This window comes from Colias philodice, chromosome 24, assembly GCF_061535455.1.
Source record: "Colias philodice isolate Cphi_HAF_F1 chromosome 24, ilColPhil1 Martin Lab GWU primary, whole genome shotgun sequence".
Lineage (NCBI taxonomy): Eukaryota > Metazoa > Arthropoda > Insecta > Lepidoptera > Pieridae > Colias > Colias philodice.
In genome coordinates, this window is record NC_143109.1 from 7,215,865 (window position 1) to 7,238,974 (window position 23,110).

The 23,110-nt window shown below is 33.7% G+C and overlaps 1 protein-coding gene across 4 annotated transcripts in view; it reads left to right on the plus strand.

The window, feature by feature from the left end:
* LOC149477789 (zinc finger protein castor homolog 1-like) overlaps positions 1-8,529 on the plus strand; it is a 31,012-nt gene extending 22,483 nt beyond the window's left edge. Inside the window, exons 11-25 of one of the 4 annotated variants that reach the window (XM_089710475.1) lie at positions 22-151; positions 376-518; positions 806-956; positions 1,202-1,600; positions 1,704-1,805; positions 1,941-2,439; positions 2,616-2,941; positions 3,150-3,260; positions 3,684-3,832; positions 4,190-4,315; positions 4,649-4,768; positions 5,037-5,132; positions 5,543-5,631; positions 6,027-6,176; positions 6,565-8,529. In XM_089710475.1, the coding sequence (XP_089566601.1) occupies positions 22-151; positions 376-518; positions 806-956; positions 1,202-1,600; positions 1,704-1,805; positions 1,941-2,439; positions 2,616-2,941; positions 3,150-3,260; positions 3,684-3,832; positions 4,190-4,315; positions 4,649-4,768; positions 5,037-5,132; positions 5,543-5,631; positions 6,027-6,176; positions 6,565-6,722 (2,749 nt within the window). In that variant the 3' untranslated portion in view covers positions 6,723-8,529. The remainder of the gene's footprint in view (positions 1-21; positions 152-375; positions 519-805; positions 957-1,201; positions 1,601-1,703; positions 1,806-1,940; positions 2,440-2,615; positions 2,942-3,149; positions 3,261-3,683; positions 3,833-4,189; positions 4,316-4,648; positions 4,769-5,036; positions 5,133-5,542; positions 5,632-6,026; positions 6,177-6,564) is intronic. The other 3 variants (XM_089710478.1, XM_089710477.1, XM_089710476.1) reach the window with 3 other exon arrangements.
* The last annotated feature ends 14,581 nt before the right edge of the window (positions 8,530-23,110 follow it).

The window sequence follows — 23,110 nt, forward strand, 5'->3', positions numbered from 1 at the left end:
AATAGGACACATAATTCACAGACTGCCGACGTCGGTAATTCAGAGCGCTCTGATGCAGCAAGGTGCAGACCTCAGCATGTATTCTCCGAACACGAGTCTACAAATTGATGATGATATGTCCGGAATGGATGGAGACTATTCTCATCCTTATGTTAGTATTCATTAAGTAACATAATTGCGTGACGAAATTAATTATTGTGCTATGAAATAAAAAATAGACAGGTGTACATTTTCAATTATTGTCAAAAAAAAACATATACCTAAACATTTAACTTATTACTGTATTACTGTCTATTATAGAAGGAATTAACTGCATGCAGGAAAAAAATATTTCATTAATTTTCATAATTCTTAATGAAAATCTGCATTTTCCAGAACCCAGTTCTAGTGGAAGAATTATCACGGAAGTACATAGAAACCTTTAGCGGCAGTAAAGAGGCTGAAGACAAATGCAGCAAATGCAGCGCTTTGAACAAGCACTATCACTGCTTAGCTGAAGGATGCAAGATGGCCCATAGGTAATCTTAAACATTTTGACAGTTTAATTTTAACTGTATTGATCATAGTTTTAACAGTATTAACTGTTCAAAGACTTATACTAATAATGCTTAGTTTAATAATTTGCTTTCATATTTATTTAAGTATTTGTATTTATTTTTCATTACCTTTTAATTCTGTCTCCAAGAAAGAAACCAACTTCTTTAATTAATCTTAATGTTTTAGTTAACATTTCCCAAATTACTTTTTTTTACCTGATACCCTAAGTATAATAATTAATGTAAAATGTAATTCTATTTTCTTACAGCTGCCACAACACAATGGTCAAGCACGTGTTGGAGCATGAGCAACAGAACCAAGTGACAGAAGCCTACTTCGTCACATACACTAGAAACAATCCGTGTTCCAACTCTGCGTGCCAACATATAAGGGACATTACTCACTATCATTGCACTTGGGTAAGTAGTAATTTGAATTATAGATTTATTTTTTATGAGTAGTATGCTTATGAAGAAATGAACTTGAAATATCTGAAAATTCTCTTATAAAATGTATCAATAAAAAAATGGTAACTTCTCTTAAGACGAAAGACGTGGGTTCGAATCCCGTGAGCGAATTTTTCTATTATTTTTGAAATTTCTTATTTATAAAGCATTTGATAGATATAATGCTATAAAACTAAATATCAAACTTTTCTTTACAGGAAAACTGCGGTGCAGTTATTTTATCATCAGATGATCAGCCATTCCGGCGTTTAGAGCATCACAGACAGCACGCAATTCTGAGCCCTATGTCTCCTAACTTAGCGGCGAGATTCGCTCCGAACTTTACTCCCCAGCTTTCAGCACAACTACATCCAAATGTAGCAGCTCAACTCCAAGTGCCAAGTTTGCCAAACCTTCCGCCAAACTTAGCGCAGTTGGCCCAAATGGCACCAAACCTTGGCTCTCAGTTGGCGCCAAACTTGCAAGCGCAGTTGAACCTTGGACCGAGCCCTATTGTTCCGCAACAAGTAAATCCTTCGAGTTCATTGGATGAGATGTTTAGTAGAAAGCGGGGAAGGCCGCCTAAGAATCGCGTTGTTGAAGTTTGGACTGATAATGTAAGTATAATATAATCAAGCAGCGCTTATAACACTTCAAATAATTATTACTTATTTATCTTCTATTTTACTCTACTTACAATGTCATGTTACATTATTTTAGGTGACACCACAAGCAATTTTCACATCATTCAAACTACCGAAGAGCAATCAAATACCACCAGTTATTCAATCACCAGTTATCACCACTGTTGAAGAGTTTCCTGTAAGTATTTTTTTAAATTTACAAATTAGTTGCTACCTAACTTTATAACAACGTTGCTATATAAAAATATTTTATATTTTCTTTTATAACTTTTATAAAATGAAGGTCATTTAATAATTCATCATTCTCTTACAGCGCATTCGCTTCCAACACTTCGAGGTGTTCACAGCACCAGACGTCTGCAGTCAATACTACCAGAACTGCCACTTACGTCACACAAGACTACACTTGCACTGCTTCAACTGCAGTTTCACAGCTGAAACCCACATCATCATGGAGACACATATGAGGGAATCCCACTCTGTATCCCCTCTTCTAGACGGCTTCGACTATTTCTCCACTTTTGAGCAATGTGGTGGAAAGAGTTGCTATAAGAATCAGCTAAGATCCCACTTCCATTGCGCTCAAGGAAACAATTGTCCAGCTATTTTGACTCAATACTCAGCTTTAGCTACTCATAAGCATGGACGTGGCACTCCCATTAAGAGTGAAGATGAAAAACAATTCGAAGAGGCCAAAGACTATTCGATTAAAGAAAGAGCATCAGCTGATAGTGTTGGATCGAAGGATGGAGACTATCCAACCAATTTCGTTATTAAGAATGAATTTGAAAAGGAACAGGATAACGTTTCGGGTATGTATATTTCTGATATTTATTAAAATCTGATGATGAAATGAGAATAACTTGACATAACAAATTTAAAATACTTTATTGCAATTTAAACCCATCTCACCATGACTTAGCATTAATTTTGCGAAATAGATAGATAGGGTTACAATGTAACTTATTCCGAATTACATTTATTCCAGTAGTAAAAGCGACAGGAACGTTCTATCCGTCTTCCCACCTCAGAAGCAACACTTCATCACCGAGAAGCATTTACGATGCGTCCCCATCAAAGGAAAAACGACCAGAATACGACCAGAAGAAACTGGAGAAGCCTGGTCCTACAATCCCACCTTCATGCCACGACCAGGCCTGTCCTTTGAATAAGACAGCTGGTCAAATGAACCTACATTATCATTGCCCACATTGTGGCCAAGCGTATGTCGACCTGAAGTTGTTGTTCAGCCACATGGTCAAGAAACATAGCAATATTATTGATGCTGGACCAGTCGGATTGGCTGCTACCAAGGTAAGGATCTCAGACCGTTGCGAAATTACTTAGTTTCTGTAATTTATAGTAGTCACTACATTTTTTGAATTATGCTACACACTGAAATTTCTTGTGTCGTATTGCATTTTTATCAAATCAAAAACATTGTCAACAATGAGAGGACGTTATGATTTTCTAAAGCTTTCCGCTAACAGTTGTTTGGAGATTTAATATTCCCTTCTTTCAGGAGACTCTGGAACGAGAATATCCAGAAATTTCGATTCTACCCTCAACTGCCACTTCTTCCACGGCACCATCGCCATCCCCCAGTCAACGACCACCAAATCCTGCTGAACAAGTAAGTTTACAATTTCTTTAACTATTTGAATTTCTTAAATTAATGAATTGTTAATGAGTTAATTAAATTTAAATTGATGCAGAATTAAATTCATCTTTACAAGAACAGTAAAAATTGAATTATAACTTTATCCTTTACTATATACTTATTTGTTTGTAATATATACTGTACTAGATTTCCGCCCGCGGCTTCGCCCGCGTTTTCAAAGGAAAACCCGCATAGTTCCCGTTCCCGTGGGATTTCCGGGATAAAATCTATCCTATGTGTTAATCCAAGTTAGTTATATGTGTGCTAAATTTCATTGTAATCGGTTCAGTAGTTTTTACGTGAAAGAGTAACAAACATCCATACATCCATACTTACAACCTTTATAATAGTATACTGTATTTGTACCTTCACTACTAATTTTTCCAATTTCTCCAGGTGCAAGCAGTCCAAAGTCTGTTACTCCAGCAGTATCTCTCTGGTGGCCGGAAGGGCAGTCTGCAGGAGCAGCTGAAGATGCAGCAGCAGTACACCGCCTCGCTGGCTGGTCTACCTGGACTTGCTCAAGTTGCACTGTTCTCGCAGGGGTGAGTTGAGTTTTCTAGAAATTGATTATATCTGGACTAGTTAATTTTTGGTTTGTTTTTTACTCGATTATTAGTTATATTTACTTTCAAGAACTGTTTTTCATGATTTGTAAATAATATTAAAAAAACAATTATAATCGGATAATGTGATATAATCATTCTGAATGTTTTATTTAGTTATTTTTACTTTAGAATTTAACAATGGATCAAACACAACAATACAACAAACGATACGACAGACAAAATTATACTAACAGTTCTTTATTGATCAGATTTGAATATGAATTTGTGTCTTCTGCATCATTCTTATTGTATTTTGGATTTATCCTTATCTAAAATTTAATGTTTTTCTTCCAGTGGATCCCCATTCCCGCTATACCCAGCGATGATGTATCCCCCGGAATTACTTCTAGAGCAAAGTCTTCTCCAGTCTCACGGTCTACCACCAGGCCTGGACAAGGAAGCCGAGCTTATTGCTAAATCGTAAGTGTACTATTTTTCATGGCCATTAATTTATCCCTATTAACTTTTTTGCTAACATTCTTATTTCATTCTAGAATACTCTTACAATTTTCTTTAAATGTTCAATTTCGCCTATTCCCACGTTAATAGCAACGCGAGACGAATTTCTGTTTATAATACGAATATGACATATATTTTCCAAAAATGGAATTGACTTATTGTATCTTCTTACCTTTTACATCGTCTGTATAGTTTTCTTCCTTTGTGTTTCTATAACCTATACTGATATATCTATTTCTGCATGTATTACACCTTTTAAATTACCTATTAAATATATTTTATTATCTATTACAGTCGTCGGAACACAGGCACCCGTGGGCCTCACATGCGAGTGCTCAAAGATGAGCCGATACCTGAAGGCTACCTTCGGTTCCGATTCAATGAAGACTGCGCTTATCAGCAGTGTGGATACAGGTATTTATTGTTATTTGATTAAGAAAATATACATAGTTCTTAAATATAAATCTGAGATAAAAATTATAAGCTTTGTGCGTTTTTCCCGTTTGTTATCTAGGTATATGTATAGACAAACTGTTTAAATAATTTTGTGGTAGAAATGCTTTAAGCCAATTCTAGAAGGAAGGATATTCCAAATTTCTCTGTTGCCACTACAATATTGCTTTCAATAAACTATTCTTACAAAAAAAGTTTTCTCAATTACTCATAAAATATTTATTTGCAGAGAACATCAAACCCACTTCCACTGCACTCGAAAAGACTGCGGCTATTCCTTCTGCGACAAGACGAGATTCGTCCAACACACAGCTCGACATGAACGGTAAGAATCATTTTCTTATTATTATCATTAATTCATTAGTATGTATTCCCGTAATTATTATAGACAAAGTTATGAGTAGTTTAGTAAAGAAATGTATAAAAAAACTAGCGGTCCGCCCCGGCTTCGCCCGTGTACATATGAAAAATAGATGTTGGCCGATTCTCAGACTTACCCGATATGCACAGAAAATTTCATGAGAATCGGTCCACCCGTTTCGGAGTATGCAGACTAACATTGTGACACGAGAATTTTATATATAAGATAATAAGATTTTTCGGCTTAAAAAGGGCATAAATGAATGCATTTTCAATTTATACACGCTATAAATTGTGAGTGAGAACAACATTTTTTGTTTCATTTTTTTTAATATGTAGGTAAACATTTTTCAATATATTTTTCGTTATTTACAGTTTGGATACGCTAATGGGCGGCGACTTCCAGCAGTACCGAGCTAACGTGTACTGCCAGCGCCCGGAGTGCCCGCATGCTTCGACTTTCGGTAATTTATTATTAATATTATATTCTGGCTTTCATTTGTCCATTTTGATTCAAGAATAGTTTAAAAAGCGCTTCACGAAATATTTCATTGAGCTACCACCGATTTGAAAATTTAATTATTATTTTCAAATCGGTGGTAGCTCAATGAAATATTTCGTGAAGCGCTTTTAAAACGAAATGTTTTAAATTAAACACTATCGTTTTGCTTGCTCTATCAAACAAAACATCTTACCAAAATCAATCTATCTTTAAATTTTTTATATTCTTTTACTACACAATCCAGTAACAACTTTACCTTAGCTAAAAAAGTCCAGGATTTTTTCACTTTTTTTTAAATTTTTTTGCATTTTTCTAACCTTAACCCTAAACAAATAATCCATCACGTGGCGTTGCCAGGTACAGGCCAGAACAAGGCGTCACACTTCCACTGCCTCAAGTGCGAGTTCACTTGCACCGACACCAATAAAGTGGTGGCACATAGACGACAGCACCAAAAGCTGGATTCCATACAAGCGGCTGGCTTCGAGAAGTTTCCGCCGAGTAAAGGTGAGGCATTATTTCTTATAGATACGTAGTTATTAACTTGTAGATATGTAGTTTTGAAATAGTAAAAAATTGCTACTATATCTTCATGCTGGAATTGTTAATCAATTCTTATAGATTTATAGTTTTGAAACAGTTATAAAAACTATTAGTACTTTGTAATATAGTTTTTTCTTATAAATAATAGGTATACATGATTAGTTTCTGTATGCAGTTTTTCAACAATAACTTGAACGACCAGTAGTTAAAAAGTTTACAAAATTTGTCATAGTAAAAAGTCAGTTAGGGTTTATTTATTTAACAAATATTTATCCCATAGCTCTTAATTTGCACGCAACAATCTTGACCATAATATAATATTCCCAAAGACTCATTAAATTACATTTTCCAGGTTGTGGCTACGAACCGCAGTGCATTCACAGCAAGAAGCAAACCCACTACCACTGCCTCCAGTGCGGTTTCGCCGTTCTTGGCCTCTCCCAGATGACGTCACACAAGTACAAACACCAGGAAGCAAACCTTGGACCCTCCACTAGTGCTATTAACTGACCCACTGTACCCCTACGTGTTATTTTGAGTTTTACACTAAAATATACCTTAAATACTGCGTGCATTAGGGTCAGATTTGTGAATACCCCAATGGAAACGGATTTTTTATTTACGGTAAAGGTCCCGCATATAAAATAATTTAGGGACGTTTTATGTTTAACTATGTCTATGTTACTGTATACATAGTGACTATAACACTGTTTTGAGTATAGATATTTAGTTAATATTCATATACTGTGTATATAAAAATCACAAAATTCTCCAAACCGCGTGTAGTCCCTCGAAATTGTGCCTTAGTCGCAAAATAGTTTCTGAACGATTTTGTAAAATACGGCAATGTGCCAAAAACTATAAGACTTCGATTGAATTTCAAATATAATGTAATAATATCACTTTGTACATTCGCATTTTATACAAAGTATCAAGGTGTCAAAGTGAATCTATAAATTTCCTAAAACCTGACCAATTGTAGTTGTTAGTTATAGAATATTTATATTTATTACGACCCCGAGAAAAGACATTTTTACGAATAGTATTATTAATTTAGGTCTCCTAAAATTTGTAACGAAGGCAATAATTATTATTGGGTTAGAAACGCCATTTTGTGCCTCGAAATGTGACAATACGTAGAATCTGGTGTTATGTAGTTTCATTTTTTGTGATTTTTTTACAAAAAATAAAAAAAAATCATATAAACATTACAAAAAAATGCTTAAAAGTAATGTAACTCACAGACAATACTCTTTTTTTATAATCAATCAAAAAAAATCACAAAAAATGAAACTACAACCACCGTAAGTTATAAACGAAAAGAAATTATATAAAAACATATTTAAAAGAGAAAATGGTCAATTTTATGAACTTTGTAAATAAGAATAGATTATATATGACAAAAAAAATATGTTAGCAATTGTTATTATTGGTATATAAAATGTATAAAAATGTGAAGAGTGCTATTTGTGATCCATGAGGTACCTAGCCAAGTAATGCCATAATCATTTAGTGTTAATAAAACTGTAATAAAATCAGTATTAGTTAAAAATTCACACCTTTGCATTCCTGAATCCCGGCCATTCCTTAGTCTTAGAGGTCCTTGCGCCTACTCAGACCAAACACTTCCTAAACCTAGTTTAAAAACAGTATTTTTTTTTACTTTTAAGTCCTTCTCTGTTCCTAACTCTTCTCTTATTTCTTTTGTTAAGGCCGTGCCATATTTTTAGTCATCAGAAGTTACTATATAATTAAGTATTGCGTTTGCTTCTAGAACATTTGTCAGCTATTTTGATTAATAGAAAACTTTTTTTTTCATCATGTTTCTTTTTAATCGCGATCAGTTTAAAATATTCATCTTATTCGTATATATAGTTTTAAAAACAGTTGTATTTTTTGGATTTTATCACTCTGATCGCTGGAATCTATAAAAAACAAATCTTTTTATTTTATTTATTGTACTCATGCAATTTATTGGTTGTTATTTTGTTACGTTATTTAATTTTACGCTCTACGTTCTATTTTTTGTCTTTCACAAACTTTTTATTATCTTTAAGTGTATACTCAATTATTTAACTTAATTTAGCGTAAATTAATTGTAATTAAATTAATTTTTTTTCGTATTACAGTATTTGAAAGTGTAAGTGGAGTGTTTTGATATTTCAATTTTGAAAATGACGTACAAAAATTATATGGATATTTTTTAATATTATTCTGAATGACGAATTATATCAGTTTGAGATTATACGATTGCATTGGTAATAGCTTAGTGTTCTTTACCTCATGAGTTCTAGATATTAAATGAGAATATGAAAAATTTGGTTGTTTTTTTTCCTTTCACACCTAATCTTATATATAAAAATGAATCGCAAAATGTGTTGGTAAGCGCATAACTCGAGAACAGCTGAACCGATTTCGATAATTCTTTTTTTATTATATTCCTTGAAGTACGAGGATGGTTTTTATGTAGAGAAAACGTAAACATGTACCACGGGCGAAGCCGGGGCGGACCGCCAGTCTTATATATAAAAATGAATCGCAAAATGTGTTGGTAAGCGCATAACTCGAGAACGGCTGAACCGATTTCGATAATTCTTTTTTTATTATATTCCTTGAAGTACGAGGATGGTTCTTATGTAGATAAAACGTAAACATGTACCACGGGCAAAGCCGGGGCGGACCGCTAGTTCATAATAATCCTAAGTTACAAATCAGTAACTTGAAGAGTTATAACAAAAATATAAACATACAAAAATCGAATCCTCGATCTTTACAATATTAGAAATTATTAAGAAAAACTCACATTCTATCAGTACACAAATAATTACACTAATAATATGAATAGTGAAAACCATGTGAAAACACAGTGATGCCAAAATGGTTCATACACCAAGCATGTGTTACAGAGAAAGTTTCTGCAAAGTTTATTATCAGTGACGACTTGTGACTTAAAATATAACAAAAAATTACTGAAGAGTCAATAGCTAATTAGAGATAAACTACGATAACATGGCGCGCCCCTCCAAATTACTGTTTCAATGTGTGTAGTGAAATACAAATATTTAAATATTATATTATTATTATTATATTATTATTTATAATAATATAATAATTAAATTATTAATTTTTATTATTATATTAAGTATATTATTATATTATTTATTATGAATTTCACAAATTCTTTCAAACGTTTTGAATTTTGGAGGGGCGCGCCATGTTATCGTAGTTTATCTCTACACACACAGAACACATCTATACTAATATTAGAATAATTTGGAAAATCCAAAAGTGCACGCCTCATAATTTTTTTTTAATAAATATTTATTAATTATTATTTTTGTTTATTTAATAACAATTAAACCACATCGAATCAGACCCTGAAAAATGAAAGGGTTCTATTCCTGAGCATACTCAAGCGTAAGAGAAAAAAAAAGACTCGATTAGTAAAGTATTTCGGTCGCTATCGTGTTAACAAGAAAATCCTCCGCACATACAGACACACGGACGTCCAAGACAGAACTTTTTTAGACTGTTTTTTAACTAGTTTAAATAACAAAAATGACATCAAAAATATCATGAATGTTAAAAATAGTGTTTTTTCTTAATATGTGTGCAGTGCCGGATTAGCCACGTAGCAAGAGTAGCAAATGCTACGGGCCCCGTGACTCGGGGGGCCCCGCGGTCTAATACCTGTCTGACCGTAAAAAATATCAATTTATAATACACGTACCGTAAAAAAAATACACGTACCTACCACGAGAAACGTTGGTATCAAAATCTACAACAATAATTTAAAATTTTACCACGTTTCTACAATAGGCATGACGACAGTATCTATAAATGATCGTATTAGTGTTTTTAAGGGAAAATGTATAATAAATAAATTAAATATAGTGACTTAGAAATCTTAAAAACATTAAGATTAATGAGATTATCAATAAAATAAAACATTGAAATTCTGCAGTTCGCCATTTTGACTAAAACACGCGTGACGTCACGCTTAAGTAAACAACTCACGTCAGATGTGTTTTGTTGTTATGAATATGTTGAGAGTACGCATTTTTATTTATTTTCTATTGTTTCACGTATGCTTTATCGACTCAGAACAGAAATATAATTGCGAATTCACGAATACGTGGTTCGGGATTCTCCGCGCCAACTTTATGCAATCATTTCTTATTATTTTCTCGCTTGAAATAATTACTAACACATTTTTGAGCATTATTTTTATGTGGATTCACACTGCAATACTGCACACAACTTATAAACTTTGAAATTCGTTTCTATAACACATATTAAATAAATATTTTTTTAATTATCTTCGCAAAGCGTACAAATAATTACGTATTTACTAAATTGTGACGTCACGCCTACGCCATGACACCTGCGAGCTGTTTTGGCACAGTTAATAAATATTTTTTGAAAAATGGCTTTTATCTTCGTTAAATTGAAGTATATTACCGAAATATAGGGTTTTTCTTGTATAGTAAACGTATACACACATTATGGAAGAGGATTTCAAAATCTTTCGTCATGCCTTTGTGTTGTACTGCTTGCACTGCGCTACACGCAAGTTGGTAGCACGGCAAAACTAACAGGGGAATCCCCTGATATTGTCATCGAACGAGCTATTCGTAACAACCCGATCAAATAAAATAGGATTCTATCGACTTTCAAACCTTAGATTACAAAATAAAAGGCAGATGGAGCATGACAATCATCCATCGCCCTTGTCAAAGAAAATACGAAATCAAAAACGAATACGAACCTCCACCAGTGCTATAGCGATTATAGTGTCATGCAATAAGTCAAAGGGGGTTTGCTATTTTAGTAAAAAATGCTGTCTTGTGATATTAAAACGCTGTAAAATTTGTTCCCGAAAACAAACAAAAAGATAAAACATCGTTTTACAGGTTCTCTGTAGATTATTTGGCTTATTTAATTTTGTATACAAATAATATCTAATTTTACATATACGAAGCAATACAAAACTTCAACGTATGACGTATGCTGCCAGTATTTTGAAAATGAATTTGCCATTTTTATGGGTAAAACGGTAAAATGGTTAAAAGATCTTCGAGGTAGTGCTGTTGGATTTATATAGGTAATCATTGTAATTTTGAAACATTTTTTTTATGTACATAATTTATTTAATTAAAAATTTATCGTTTATGTAACAAAAGCGCCTCACGTATGGTCAGTGCTTACGAAGATGATTTGGAAAGTAGCCTAGGCGACGAATTAGTGCAGTTCGCTGAACTGCTGAAAACAGATGTGGCTACTGTTATTGATAGCAAGAAACAAGAGTCTCTGGAACTGCAATTTTATAAACTTTTATTAAATAATTCCTTAGAATCGTGTTTCCCAAACGTAGAAATTGCCTTGCGCATTTACTTGTCTCTCATGATCACTAATTGCAGTGGCGAACGTTCTTTTTCAACGTTAAAACGTATTAAAACGAGTTAATTAAGAAACACGATGGGCCAAGAACGTCTTAATCACCTTACTTTGATGAATATAGAGTATAACTAGCTTTCCGCCCGCGGCTTCGCCCGCTTTGTGCTTTAAACTATCCTATCTCTCAAGTTGAATCGAACTGCACATGGTGTGCGAATTTTATTATAATCGGTTAAGTGGTTTAGGAGTCCATTGAGGACAAACATTGTGACACGAGATTTATATATATTAAGATTTGCTTAAAGAAGTCGATAGTGAAAGTGTTATCTCTAAATTTGCCCATATTAAATGCAGAAAAGTTTATTTGTAATAGTTTTGTTTTATTTAATACCCTTTAACTTGAGAAACTATAGCAAACGAAGGGCCTCTTGACAGAATTTGCTACAGGCCCCGCGCTGGCTTAATCCGGCACTGTATGTGTGTGTATGTATTATCTTACAAGTGCAATGTATGATACATAAAGACATTTTAAGTTTGAAAAATCAGATGTTTTGCGCGAAGCGACAGTAGTACCCACCTCAACGCTTCGCTTATGAGGCGTGCAAAACTGAAGAGTTTGTTTGTTTTAACGCGCTAACATCAGGAGGCGTTAAGCGCGTCACACACGGTGAAGATACTTAATATTTTATGTTAAGATTCTCTAGATAATATTGATGAATAATGACCCGAAACACTGACACAAAACACTTTCGGGTCATTTGTAACAGGATGGCGGTTCTACATAATTTGAATTAGTGAAACAGATGTGAAATGCATTTCACATCTGTTTCACTAATTCAAATTATAATTACAGACAAAAGAATCGTTAAAATAAAGCGTTAAAGTATATAGTAGGTAATCAGCCTTCTGTGTCCTGCTGCTGCAGAAATTATTCTTTCCCCCAAGACCTCTTTGTTCTACGCTTACGCAACTACTATACCAAAAACGTTATAATTTCATACTTAGTTTAAAACATTAATAAGTACACTAACTATTTATTCCGGTTCAATAACACGAATAACAGACAAAGCCGCTAACAAAGCTTGTATGTAAATATTCATTCTATTTTTAGAGCGCTCCCAAATTTTAGGCCAAAATTGATATACTAAATAGAAATCTGTGCATATGTCAAACCAAATATACCTAACTATATGTTCTTACCGAAAACGTAGCAGCCAGGGGCTTAGCCATTGGTTAGTGATTTTATTAGAACTTATTATTTTTGTTTTATTTCTGTTTAAATAAATGGGGCAAGATTTGTGGTTACATGTATTTAGAACTGTTTGAAATAGGAAACTTAGGTTAACATATAAAACTAGATAATTATAACACTAATACGTATAAGCAGTTCAACAAAATAATCATTTTATACTATGAAATCGGTGTATGTCAACGGATACGTTTTATGCACGCCATTATTAGGGACTCTTCACTTATTTAATTAAATAAAAGTTTTAAAATGAAATCGGTGTATGTTACGTTACTCATACGTTATTCACGCCATTATTAGAGACTTTTCACTTATTTAATTAAATAAAAGTTAATCTTTGCTTTAGCTTGATTACCTTTTGCAGCTACACTTCAAATCATACTGTTTATTAGTATGAGCGGTTCTATCATTTTCGAGGGTAAGGTCTATAAATGCTATTATTATTTATACTTGGATTTTTTTATAGAGACATAAGATGTAAAAGCTAATAATTTTTTTTGTTTGTTGATTTAAAACAATAAGTAGACCGTACGTTTTTTGTTTGGCAAATTCGCGTACAACAGCTTTCGGGGGTTTTGTTTCTTCTGAATTCTAATGCAGTTTATTAAATATGATTTGGTAGATATTAAGTATGATTTGGTCCTTTATTATGCTCTTATTATAAAATTAAATCCATTCATATGTTTATTTATCGAAAACGCATTTTAGGTTTAAAGATAAAACACACATACGGTCTATGCTGTCGCGTCTATTTCATTAATAGGACACAACTTCATCCTACAAATTACTAACAAATCAAAAAAAATGTTATGTGGTTTTATGAAACCACGGTAAAAGTGAAACTGTTCGAACGGTTCCGAACACTGCTTTGTGTAGCGCATGTCGCGTGACGGTCGGCTGCCGAGTAGGTATACCTACTCGGCAGCCGCGACACACGCGACATGCGCTACACAGACCAAAAAGTTTGAGACGGTGTAATAAAAGTTTCACTTTATAAATCTAAAAAATTCGCAAAACCAAAACCTCAACCAGTGGTCGCCCCGGCCCCTCGCACCTCCGCCCCCTCCCCCGCGGATCGATGTCACGCGTGCGCAGTAAACGACCAAGTATTGAATGGACCATTCATAGAGCAACTAGTGAATCGTAATACTACAGAGGTATAATAGTATACACGTAGGCGGCTATCCCAATTCTACTTTGAAATAAGCATCTTACAATATCACTTTTGCTTGACTGGTCTTTACTAATATTATAAAGCTGAAGTTTGTTTGTTTGAACGCGCTAATCTCAGGAACTACTGGTCCGATTTGAAAAATTCTTTAGGTGTTAGATAGCCCATTTATCGAGGATGTATATCATCGCTAAGACCAACTGAAGCGAAGTATCGCGGGTAAAACCGCGGGGCACAGCTAGTTTGAAGTAATTGGGCAAAAATGTTTTATAGACGCTTATTAGTTTGTGGTTCAAAGAGTATTCAACGTAGCGATATTTTTAGAACTTATATATTACTTATATACTTATATATTGGAATTCTTAATTAAACGGGCAAATTATATTAGCATAGATTACTTAGTTACGAATGTTTAAAGTACAGTAAGTAATACATGCTAAATATTTGAAATATTGTTCTTTGTTTCAAATTACATGCTAACTGGATGGCTGACTACCATATTTTTTCATTTGAGTTAAAATATAGAACCACTAGCGGTCCGCCCCGGCTTCGCCCGTGGTACATATGAAAAATTGATGTTGGCCGATTCTCAGACTTACCCGATATGCACAGAAAATTTCATGAGAATCGGTCCACCCGTTTCGGAGGAGTATGCAGACTAACATTGTGACACGAGAATTTTATATATAAGATTGTCATTTCAAAAGGTGGCATTATAAAAACTTTATAGGTATTTATTCAATTAGAATGTTAATTGTTTTAGAAATGCTTTGTAAGTTAAGAATAAAAATTACATTTGTCTTGAAAGCTTTTTATTTAAAATATGTACATGGCTTTACTTCCTCATATTTTTTAAATCGTATGACCACTAAAAGCGATTGATACAATATGTCCCATCATTCCAATGCGCCACAGGAGATAAATCTTCAAGATTTTTAACATTGGCCGATCTGATGCTGTCTGTTGCGATATATTTTTGTGCAAGCTTCGTCTGATCTGAAATTGAATATTTTGATAAGTTTTACATTTCTAAATGGAGATGATTACTAAGATACATCAGGTTAATGTTTAGACTAAACTGATATTTTTATGAGTAAAAACAATATACAACCATTGAGGTATTATTACTACGTATAGAGAGGACACCACGAGGCACGAAGAAAATCTGTGCGACAAGAGCGGCCGCGGCGCCGCGTGGCGGCTAGTGAGCCATACACTTTGTAGATATTCTGCCTCTTATTACTTATAAATTAAAAGTTAAAACCAATCAATGTAACAAACAAAAATTGGTTTGAGACGATTGACTAACTCGTGTTACAAAATATAGTGTAGAAGCGATGTCCTCTCTAGTAGGTAGTACATAGTAACTCAATGTTTTGTATTGTAACAGAAAACATCATACATTTATAATTACTGCAAAAACTCTATCATAATGTGACTTCTTATACATATTTTAGGATTATTGTTTAAAGTTTATAAAGAATATAGTTTGGAAATAAATCGATTACTTGTATATTAAACTAGCGGTCCGCCCCGGCTTCGCCCGTGGTACATGTTTACGTTTTCTCTACATAAGAACCATCCTCGTACTTCAAGGAATATAATAAAAAAAGAATTATCGAAATCGGTTCAGCCGTTCTCGAGTTATGCGCTTACCTACACATTTTGCGATTCATTTTTATATATAAGACTAGCGGTCCGCCCCGGCTTCGCCCGTGGTACATAATATTTACGTTTTCTTACATAAGAACCATCCTCGTACTTCAAGGAATATAATTAAAAAAAAAATATCGAAATCGGTTCAGCCGTTCTCGAGTTATGCGCTTACCAACACATTTTGCGATTCATTTTTATATATAAGAAGATAAGAAGATGTACAACACCCTTTGTACGAGTACCTACGGAACTTATGAAAAATTTAACAGAAAAGTACATCGGTATTAAATTTCAGTCGAAATTAAAATGTCGTTTTTGAACAGAAATTCTTTGATACTTGAAAACGTTGCATATTAATATATTTTCTAGGAATTTATATGAAGTTAAGATTCTAGTAATCTGTGTAATACCTACGCTTCTGGAAAACTCCTACCTTATAGTAATATTAGCATATTCCCGTATTCTGGCCAACTATAGAATAATATGCCATTTTTCCGATTAGCTAAAGTTAAAAATTCATTTATGGGTCAAGGTATACGCTTTTACAATAGAATTCCTCAAGTTTAGTAGTTCTAAATTTAAAACTTACTTAAAAAATGTACTAGTTCAGAGAGCGTACTACAGTATTCAGGAATATATGGACGATAAAAACCCATGGAGGGTTGTCGGGAAAAAACCACAGGACAGTTCTTTGGCATGTTTTTATAATATATGATGTTACATATTATGTATTTTGTAAAATTGTAAAACTGACATGATTTAAAAGAGCAACTATGGAGTTTCTTGCCGGTTCTTCTCCGTAGATATACTGCTTTCCGAATCGGTGGTAAATTTTAAAATATGTAATGACGTTTCAAAAGTGCTTCTATAAGAAGTCTAATTGAATGAATAAATGTTTGAGTTTGAGTTTGAGTTTGAAATATTATTTTATCTATACAGGGTGTTCCACTAGTATACTAAGCGAGATGAACCTGTACGTAGATAATAAGAATTGGAACTTGGTGCAAAATACTTGAGACTTCAATAAGTTAGGGGTTAAACCTACAAAAGAGTCAAATTATATTAATTTTCAATGTATACTATACACATTAATAATATCACTTCTTCTATAATGAATTACGTTAATGAAAAAAACAATTATAGTTCCCCGCTTTGTCTAAACTCCAATAAATCATATAGACTACAGGCCCGTATAGAAAAAAAAATATGGGTCATTTAAACCACCAGGTGACCTATCTAGAACGATATAGGAGCATAAAATAATAAGATTCAGCACTGTGACGTCACTTGTAAGCTGTCCAACTGAGTGCAGATGAGAATTCGAAAGTACAGGTAGACTCGGTAAATTTTGGTCATATATTTTTGTACGGCATTCTTAACCACCGATAGATCCATTAAAAATAATAAGAAAACGCACAGTGCCGTACTAAAATGGTGGTCAACAAAGTCGGAATTTTTTTATTTATTTTCCGCGAATTTCAGGGGTAAGGTCATTTGATTATGTACGGCAATCTGTGTCATACTATTTCAATACTGCTTTTAATCCATTATTCCGCAACGCCGTACAAAAATCATGGGGACAAGCGGAAAAAATCGAGAGTTGCAATCCCCCTCGAGAACCATTGTATTAAAAAAACCGCATCAAAATCCTCTGCATAGTTTTAAAGATTTAAGGATACATAGGGATATAGGGACAGAGAAAGCGACTAGTTTTATTTTGGACAAACCAATTTTTATACAAGTTTGAGACCAAGTAATGTCTTCTTACTCGCACTTTGCCTGCGTACATTGTAGACCTAAAAATATACAAAATATTGATGACAGTGTGGGCTAATATAGTATTATATTATCTGCGATAATGGTATACATTGTGCCATTAAAAATTAAGCTCACAAAGAGATACTTACGCCCTTATATTTCTTTGTATTGGTTATTTTGGATGTAACATGGATTCAGTGGGATGAAGAACCTTTTACGTAAAATAAGTAGGACGTATTAAGAATGTAATATTATTTTTATATGTTTGCTTTCATTAAATACTACCCACTAGCTTTGTCTTGGCTCGTGTAGTAAAGAAACTCGCATAATTCCCGTCCCCGAGGGATTTTCGGGATAAAAACTATCCTATGTGTTAATCTAAGTTACCCTCTATATGTGTGCTAAATTTCATTGTAATCGGTTCAGTAAAATTTGCATGAAAGAGTAACGAACACACACACATCCTCACAAACTTTCTCATTTATAATATTAGTAGGATTAACGTATTGTTAGGATTTATTCATGTCAAATCTTTCGTTTTCATGTTATCTAGTAATAGTCAAAATCGCGATATTTTTTCCAGAAAAGTACCTAATTAATTTATCACCGTTCGATCAAAATAACAATCCATCAAGAAGTTTCCCAGGTGTCGATGATAGATGGAGTCTATATGTTTTGGAGTATGTGAGTTGCTTCGTTATTTCGTCTAGCTAAGAATAACACGCGGATTTATCTGTGTTAATTAAAACATAATAATATGTATTTTCATATGACAATTGACGGATTGGTATAGAAAATGGGTTTTTTATGTGTTCGTTAAAAACTTTATACTTAAATGTTTCGATTTACTATATTAGGAAATACAAGGAAATACCAGGAAATACCTTAAGTCGTATCTGTCCGAAAATGCTGAGCTCGGGAGGTCGTTCCACAGAGGAGTGGTGCGTGGTAGAAAGTCCTAAATCGCACAGTGGAAGAGCGCCAAGTATTCAGATGTTGAGGGTGATATTTCAACTTGTGGCGAGCAGTTCGATGGTGATATTCAGCAGCCGGTATTCTTCCGAACAGTTCGTCAGATAAATTACGATATTTTGATAAAACATGTAAGATCGCTTTGTAGTGTGTTTCTGTATGTCTCTGGTACATCAAGACTTTTACAAATTTGTATGAGTATGATTATTGATTATATCTCTTTTTGAAGATTCTAGTCTTAAATAACGAGGATATTTTTGTATTCAGTGTCATAAAAGATGATAATCTTATATCAAGAAAGCTACAATACATTTTTATTATTTTATTTGTTATCATATTCCAGGAATATTAATACTCTACATAATTATATCTGAAAAGCTTAGCTCGTGTACGCTCTGTTAACTTATGGTGACCATTATATTGATATAAAATAAGCCGAAGGTTTTATAACAATTGAATGGGATATTTATAGAAAATAATATCGGCTCTTCCTGGAACTTTGTGGTTCAAGAGCTGATGATTTTATATTGTTATTTTATTTATCCATACTAATATTATAAATGCGAAAGTAACTCTGTCTGTCTGTCTGTTACTCAATCACGCCTTAACTACTGAACCAATTTGCATGAAATTTGGTATAGAGATATTTTGATACCCGAGAAAGGACATAGGCCACTTTTTATTGCGAAATATGTACAATAATATTATGTAGTAGTTAATAATATTAAATCTTTTTTTTATTTCTTACTTTTCCGTTTTTGAAGTCGGTTGTTTTTAACGCAGTTATTTTTATTTAATAGTTTTTAGTGTATTTTTCAACACGAATCAAACGAGCCCAAACTCGATAAAGTTGAGTCAATATATTACTGAGTTCCTATGGCCACCTTCCGATTCCATTATCAAATCAGCTTTATGTCATGATAATGTTTCATCGCTATCAAATTTACATACGTATACAAAATTTCAGCTCAACCGGTTACCGGGAAGTGAATCAAAGTTACTTGCTACATATCAACTTAGTCATCGAGTACAGACAAAAATGCTCATAAAATAAAAACTACTGGGCCTATCCGAAAAAAAAAATATGGGACCAATTCGACACCATCCCGCATCGAACAAAAAAAGAATCACGTAAATCGGTTCAGAAACCTCGGAGTAATCGGTGTACATACATAAAAAAAATATACCGGCCGAATTGATACTTAACCGCATAAAATCGCATGGAGAGCTTAATTTTCATTAAAGGCGCTAATCGCACGGAAAGCTAAATTTTCACAAAAAAGCTCTAATCGCACGGAGAGCTTAATTTTCACAAAAAACTCTCATCGCACGGAGAGCTTAATTTTCACAAAAAGCTTTAATCGCACGGAAAGCTTAATTTTCACAAAAAGCTCTAATCGCACGGAGAGCTTAATTTTCGCAAAAAGCTCTAATCGCACGGAAAGCTTAATTTTCACAAAAAGCTCTAATCGCGCGGAGAGCTTAATTTTCACAAAAAAGCTCTAATCGCATGGAGAGCTTAATTTTCATAAAAAGCTCTAATCGCACGGAAAGCTTGATATTCACTAAAAACTAATCGCATGGAGAGCTTAATTTTCATTACAGGCTCTAATCGCACGGAGCTTAATTTTCCCAAAAAGCTCTAATCGCACGGAGAGCTTAATTTTCACAAAAAGCTCTAATCGCATGGAGAGCTTAATTTTCACAAAAAGCTCTAATCGCACGCAGAGCTTAATTTTCATTAAAGGCTCTTATCGCACGGAGAGCTTAATTTTCACAAGAAGCTCTAATCACACGGAGAGCTTAATTTTCATAAAAAGCTCTATTCGCACGGAAAGCTTAATTTTCACAAAAAAAACTCTAATCGCACGGAGCTTTATTTTCACAAAAAACTCTCATCGCACGGAGAGCTTAATTTTTCTCATTAAGCTCTAATCGCACGGAAAGCTTAATTTTTTTCAAAAAGCTCTAATCGCACGGAGAGCTTAATTTTCACAAAAAGCTCTAATCGCATGGAGAGCTTAATTTTCACAAAAAGCTCTAATCGCATGGAGAGCTTAATTTTCACAAAAAGCTCTCATCGCACGGAGAGCTTAATCTTTCTCATTAAGCTCTAATCGCACGGAAAGCTTAATTTTTTTCAAAAAGCTCTAATCGCACGGAGAGCTTAATTTTCACAAAAAGCTCTTATCGCATGGAGAGCTTAATTTTCACAAAAAGCTCTAATCGCATGGAGAGCTTAATTTTCACAAAAAGCTCTCATCGCACGGAGAGCTTAATTTTCACAAAAAACTAATCGCACGGAAAACTTAATTTTCATAAAAAACTAATCGCACGGAAAGCTTAATTTTCACAAAAAGCTCTAATCGCACGGTGAGCTTAATTTTCACAAAAAGCTCTAATCGCACGCAGAGCTTAATTTTCATTAAAGGCTCTTATCGCACGGAGAGCTTAATTTTCACAAGAAGCTCTAATCACACGGAGAGCTTAATTTTCATAAAAAGCTCTAATCGCACGGAAAGCTTAATATTCACTAATAAAAATAACTGCGTTAAAAACAACCGACCTCAAAAACGGAAAAGTAAGAAATAAAAAAGATTTGACATTATTATTTACTACATATTATTAATTATATGTGCTATTTATTAAAAAGGTTTGATGTCGGTGCACGGGCTTAATACTTAATGCTTAATGTTCGGCACCAAACCTATTTAATAAATAGCACATCCATACTAATATTATAAATGCGAAAGTAACTCTATCTGTCTGTCTGTTACTTAATCACGCCTTAACTACAGAACCAATTTGCATGAAATTTGGTATAGAGATATTTTGATACCCGAGAAAGGACATAGGCCACTTTTTATTGCGAAATATGTACCACGGGCGAAGCCGGGGCAGACCGCTAGTGTTAATATAGTGCACGGTGTATCCAGCTATTATATTACAGGACAATTGCAGGTCGTGAGTTCGATTCTCTGTGTATACTAACAAATAAAATCAATTAGTCATATCAACGTTAACTTATAGGTAAGTATTATTTTACGGATTTACGCTTCAAACATAAATAATAAATTATTTTATTTTTATAGTGTACAGCAGCTCTATAGTTTAAATCACATACCGTTATAATCATCACGTTTCATAACCGCTAAAATAACTTTATTTCTGTGCGTGTATCGCCCATTTAATAAAAAAAAAGACGGGTTGCACTCCGGGAGTGCCGGCAGAAGTGAAAACTTGATTATTAACGTTCAGCATGTTTGATATTTTGGAATGGTATCCGTCTTACACATGGAATATAAGGGCTAAAAAAAAGACGGGTTGCACTCCGGAAGTGCCGGCAGAAGTGAAAAGTTGATTATTAACGTTGAGCATGTTTGATAATAATTTTTAAAAGAGCAACTATGGAGTTCCTTGCCGATTCTTCTCCATAGATACTGCTTTCCGAATCGGTGGTAAATGTTAAAAATACTATGTAATGACGATTCGAAAGTGCTACTAAATAGTAGTCTAATTGAATAAATGAATGTTTGAGTTTGAGTTTGAGTTTGATAGGTATCCATCCGTCTTAAGCTTTTTCGATCAGGTCACGTGTCCTGACGCGAGTTTAAGATTTTATACCCAACGCCGCTAAAGAAGTTTTCACTTCAAAAAGTGCAGATCTAATCAGGACTGTCAAGTTTATTACGTAAAATAGTTAAATTAAAATTAATAACCAGACACCGTCTCTCGGACTATACAAACATTCATAACCCAAGTACTCTAGCAATGCATTATGTTGACAGAGAGCTGACCTTTCCAATTGATAACTTTTCTAACTTTACACTTAGAGCATAATAATATAGCTTAAACGTTAAATTATTATGAGAATAATTTTATTGTATTGTTGTTTAATACCTTTTGTACTTACCCTATTTCTAAAACTAGAAGGAAATAGTCTAAGAGCCAATTACTTCAAAGTTACGTAGATCACATTCGTAGAATTGCGTAGGTATATTTTTTTTCTGATTTTTTATCGTTATATTGCAAAGATCAATAAAGACAGTTATTAAAATTTAAAAAAAGACGTGTGGCACTCGAGGACTGCCGCGGTAAAGCTATTGCATAGCATGCCTTCAAGCCACACCTCCGTACCCGTCGGAGTGGGGAGCGTGAGGCTTTTTCGTTACGGAATTTCTGGATTCGGTCCCCGCGCTCAAGGCCCGTGATAGAAGCTATGCAATAGCTTAATAAGGAAAATCAGACATCTTGTGAAAATGGAAAATTCGCTATTAAAAGTAAGTAATATTGTAACTTTTCTATCTTTTACTATTTAACTTTTTCCTTACATTTAGCAGAGGATCGTTGGAATCGCAATTTTTCCGCTCCAATAAACCGGAACCTTGGACCAAAGGAAATTAATCCCGATGATTGCATTCTATACTAGTTTTTCCCCTGATTTTGTTTACAAAAAATAATTTCCCTCGTATTATAGAGTTCTCGTAAGCTTCGAACGAAGTATTTTTATTATTATTCTTCGAATAACTAGACACAAGTATCCACATTTTTTTTAACGTTAAAAAAAGCATTGAAGTAAAAGCTTGCTTCTTCTTTTACTTTTCCTCTCTCTTTGAAGTTTAATCCGCCATGACAAAAAATAATAAAATTGGAATACTCATTATCATGAAAATTCTCTGCTAACGAAAATATACA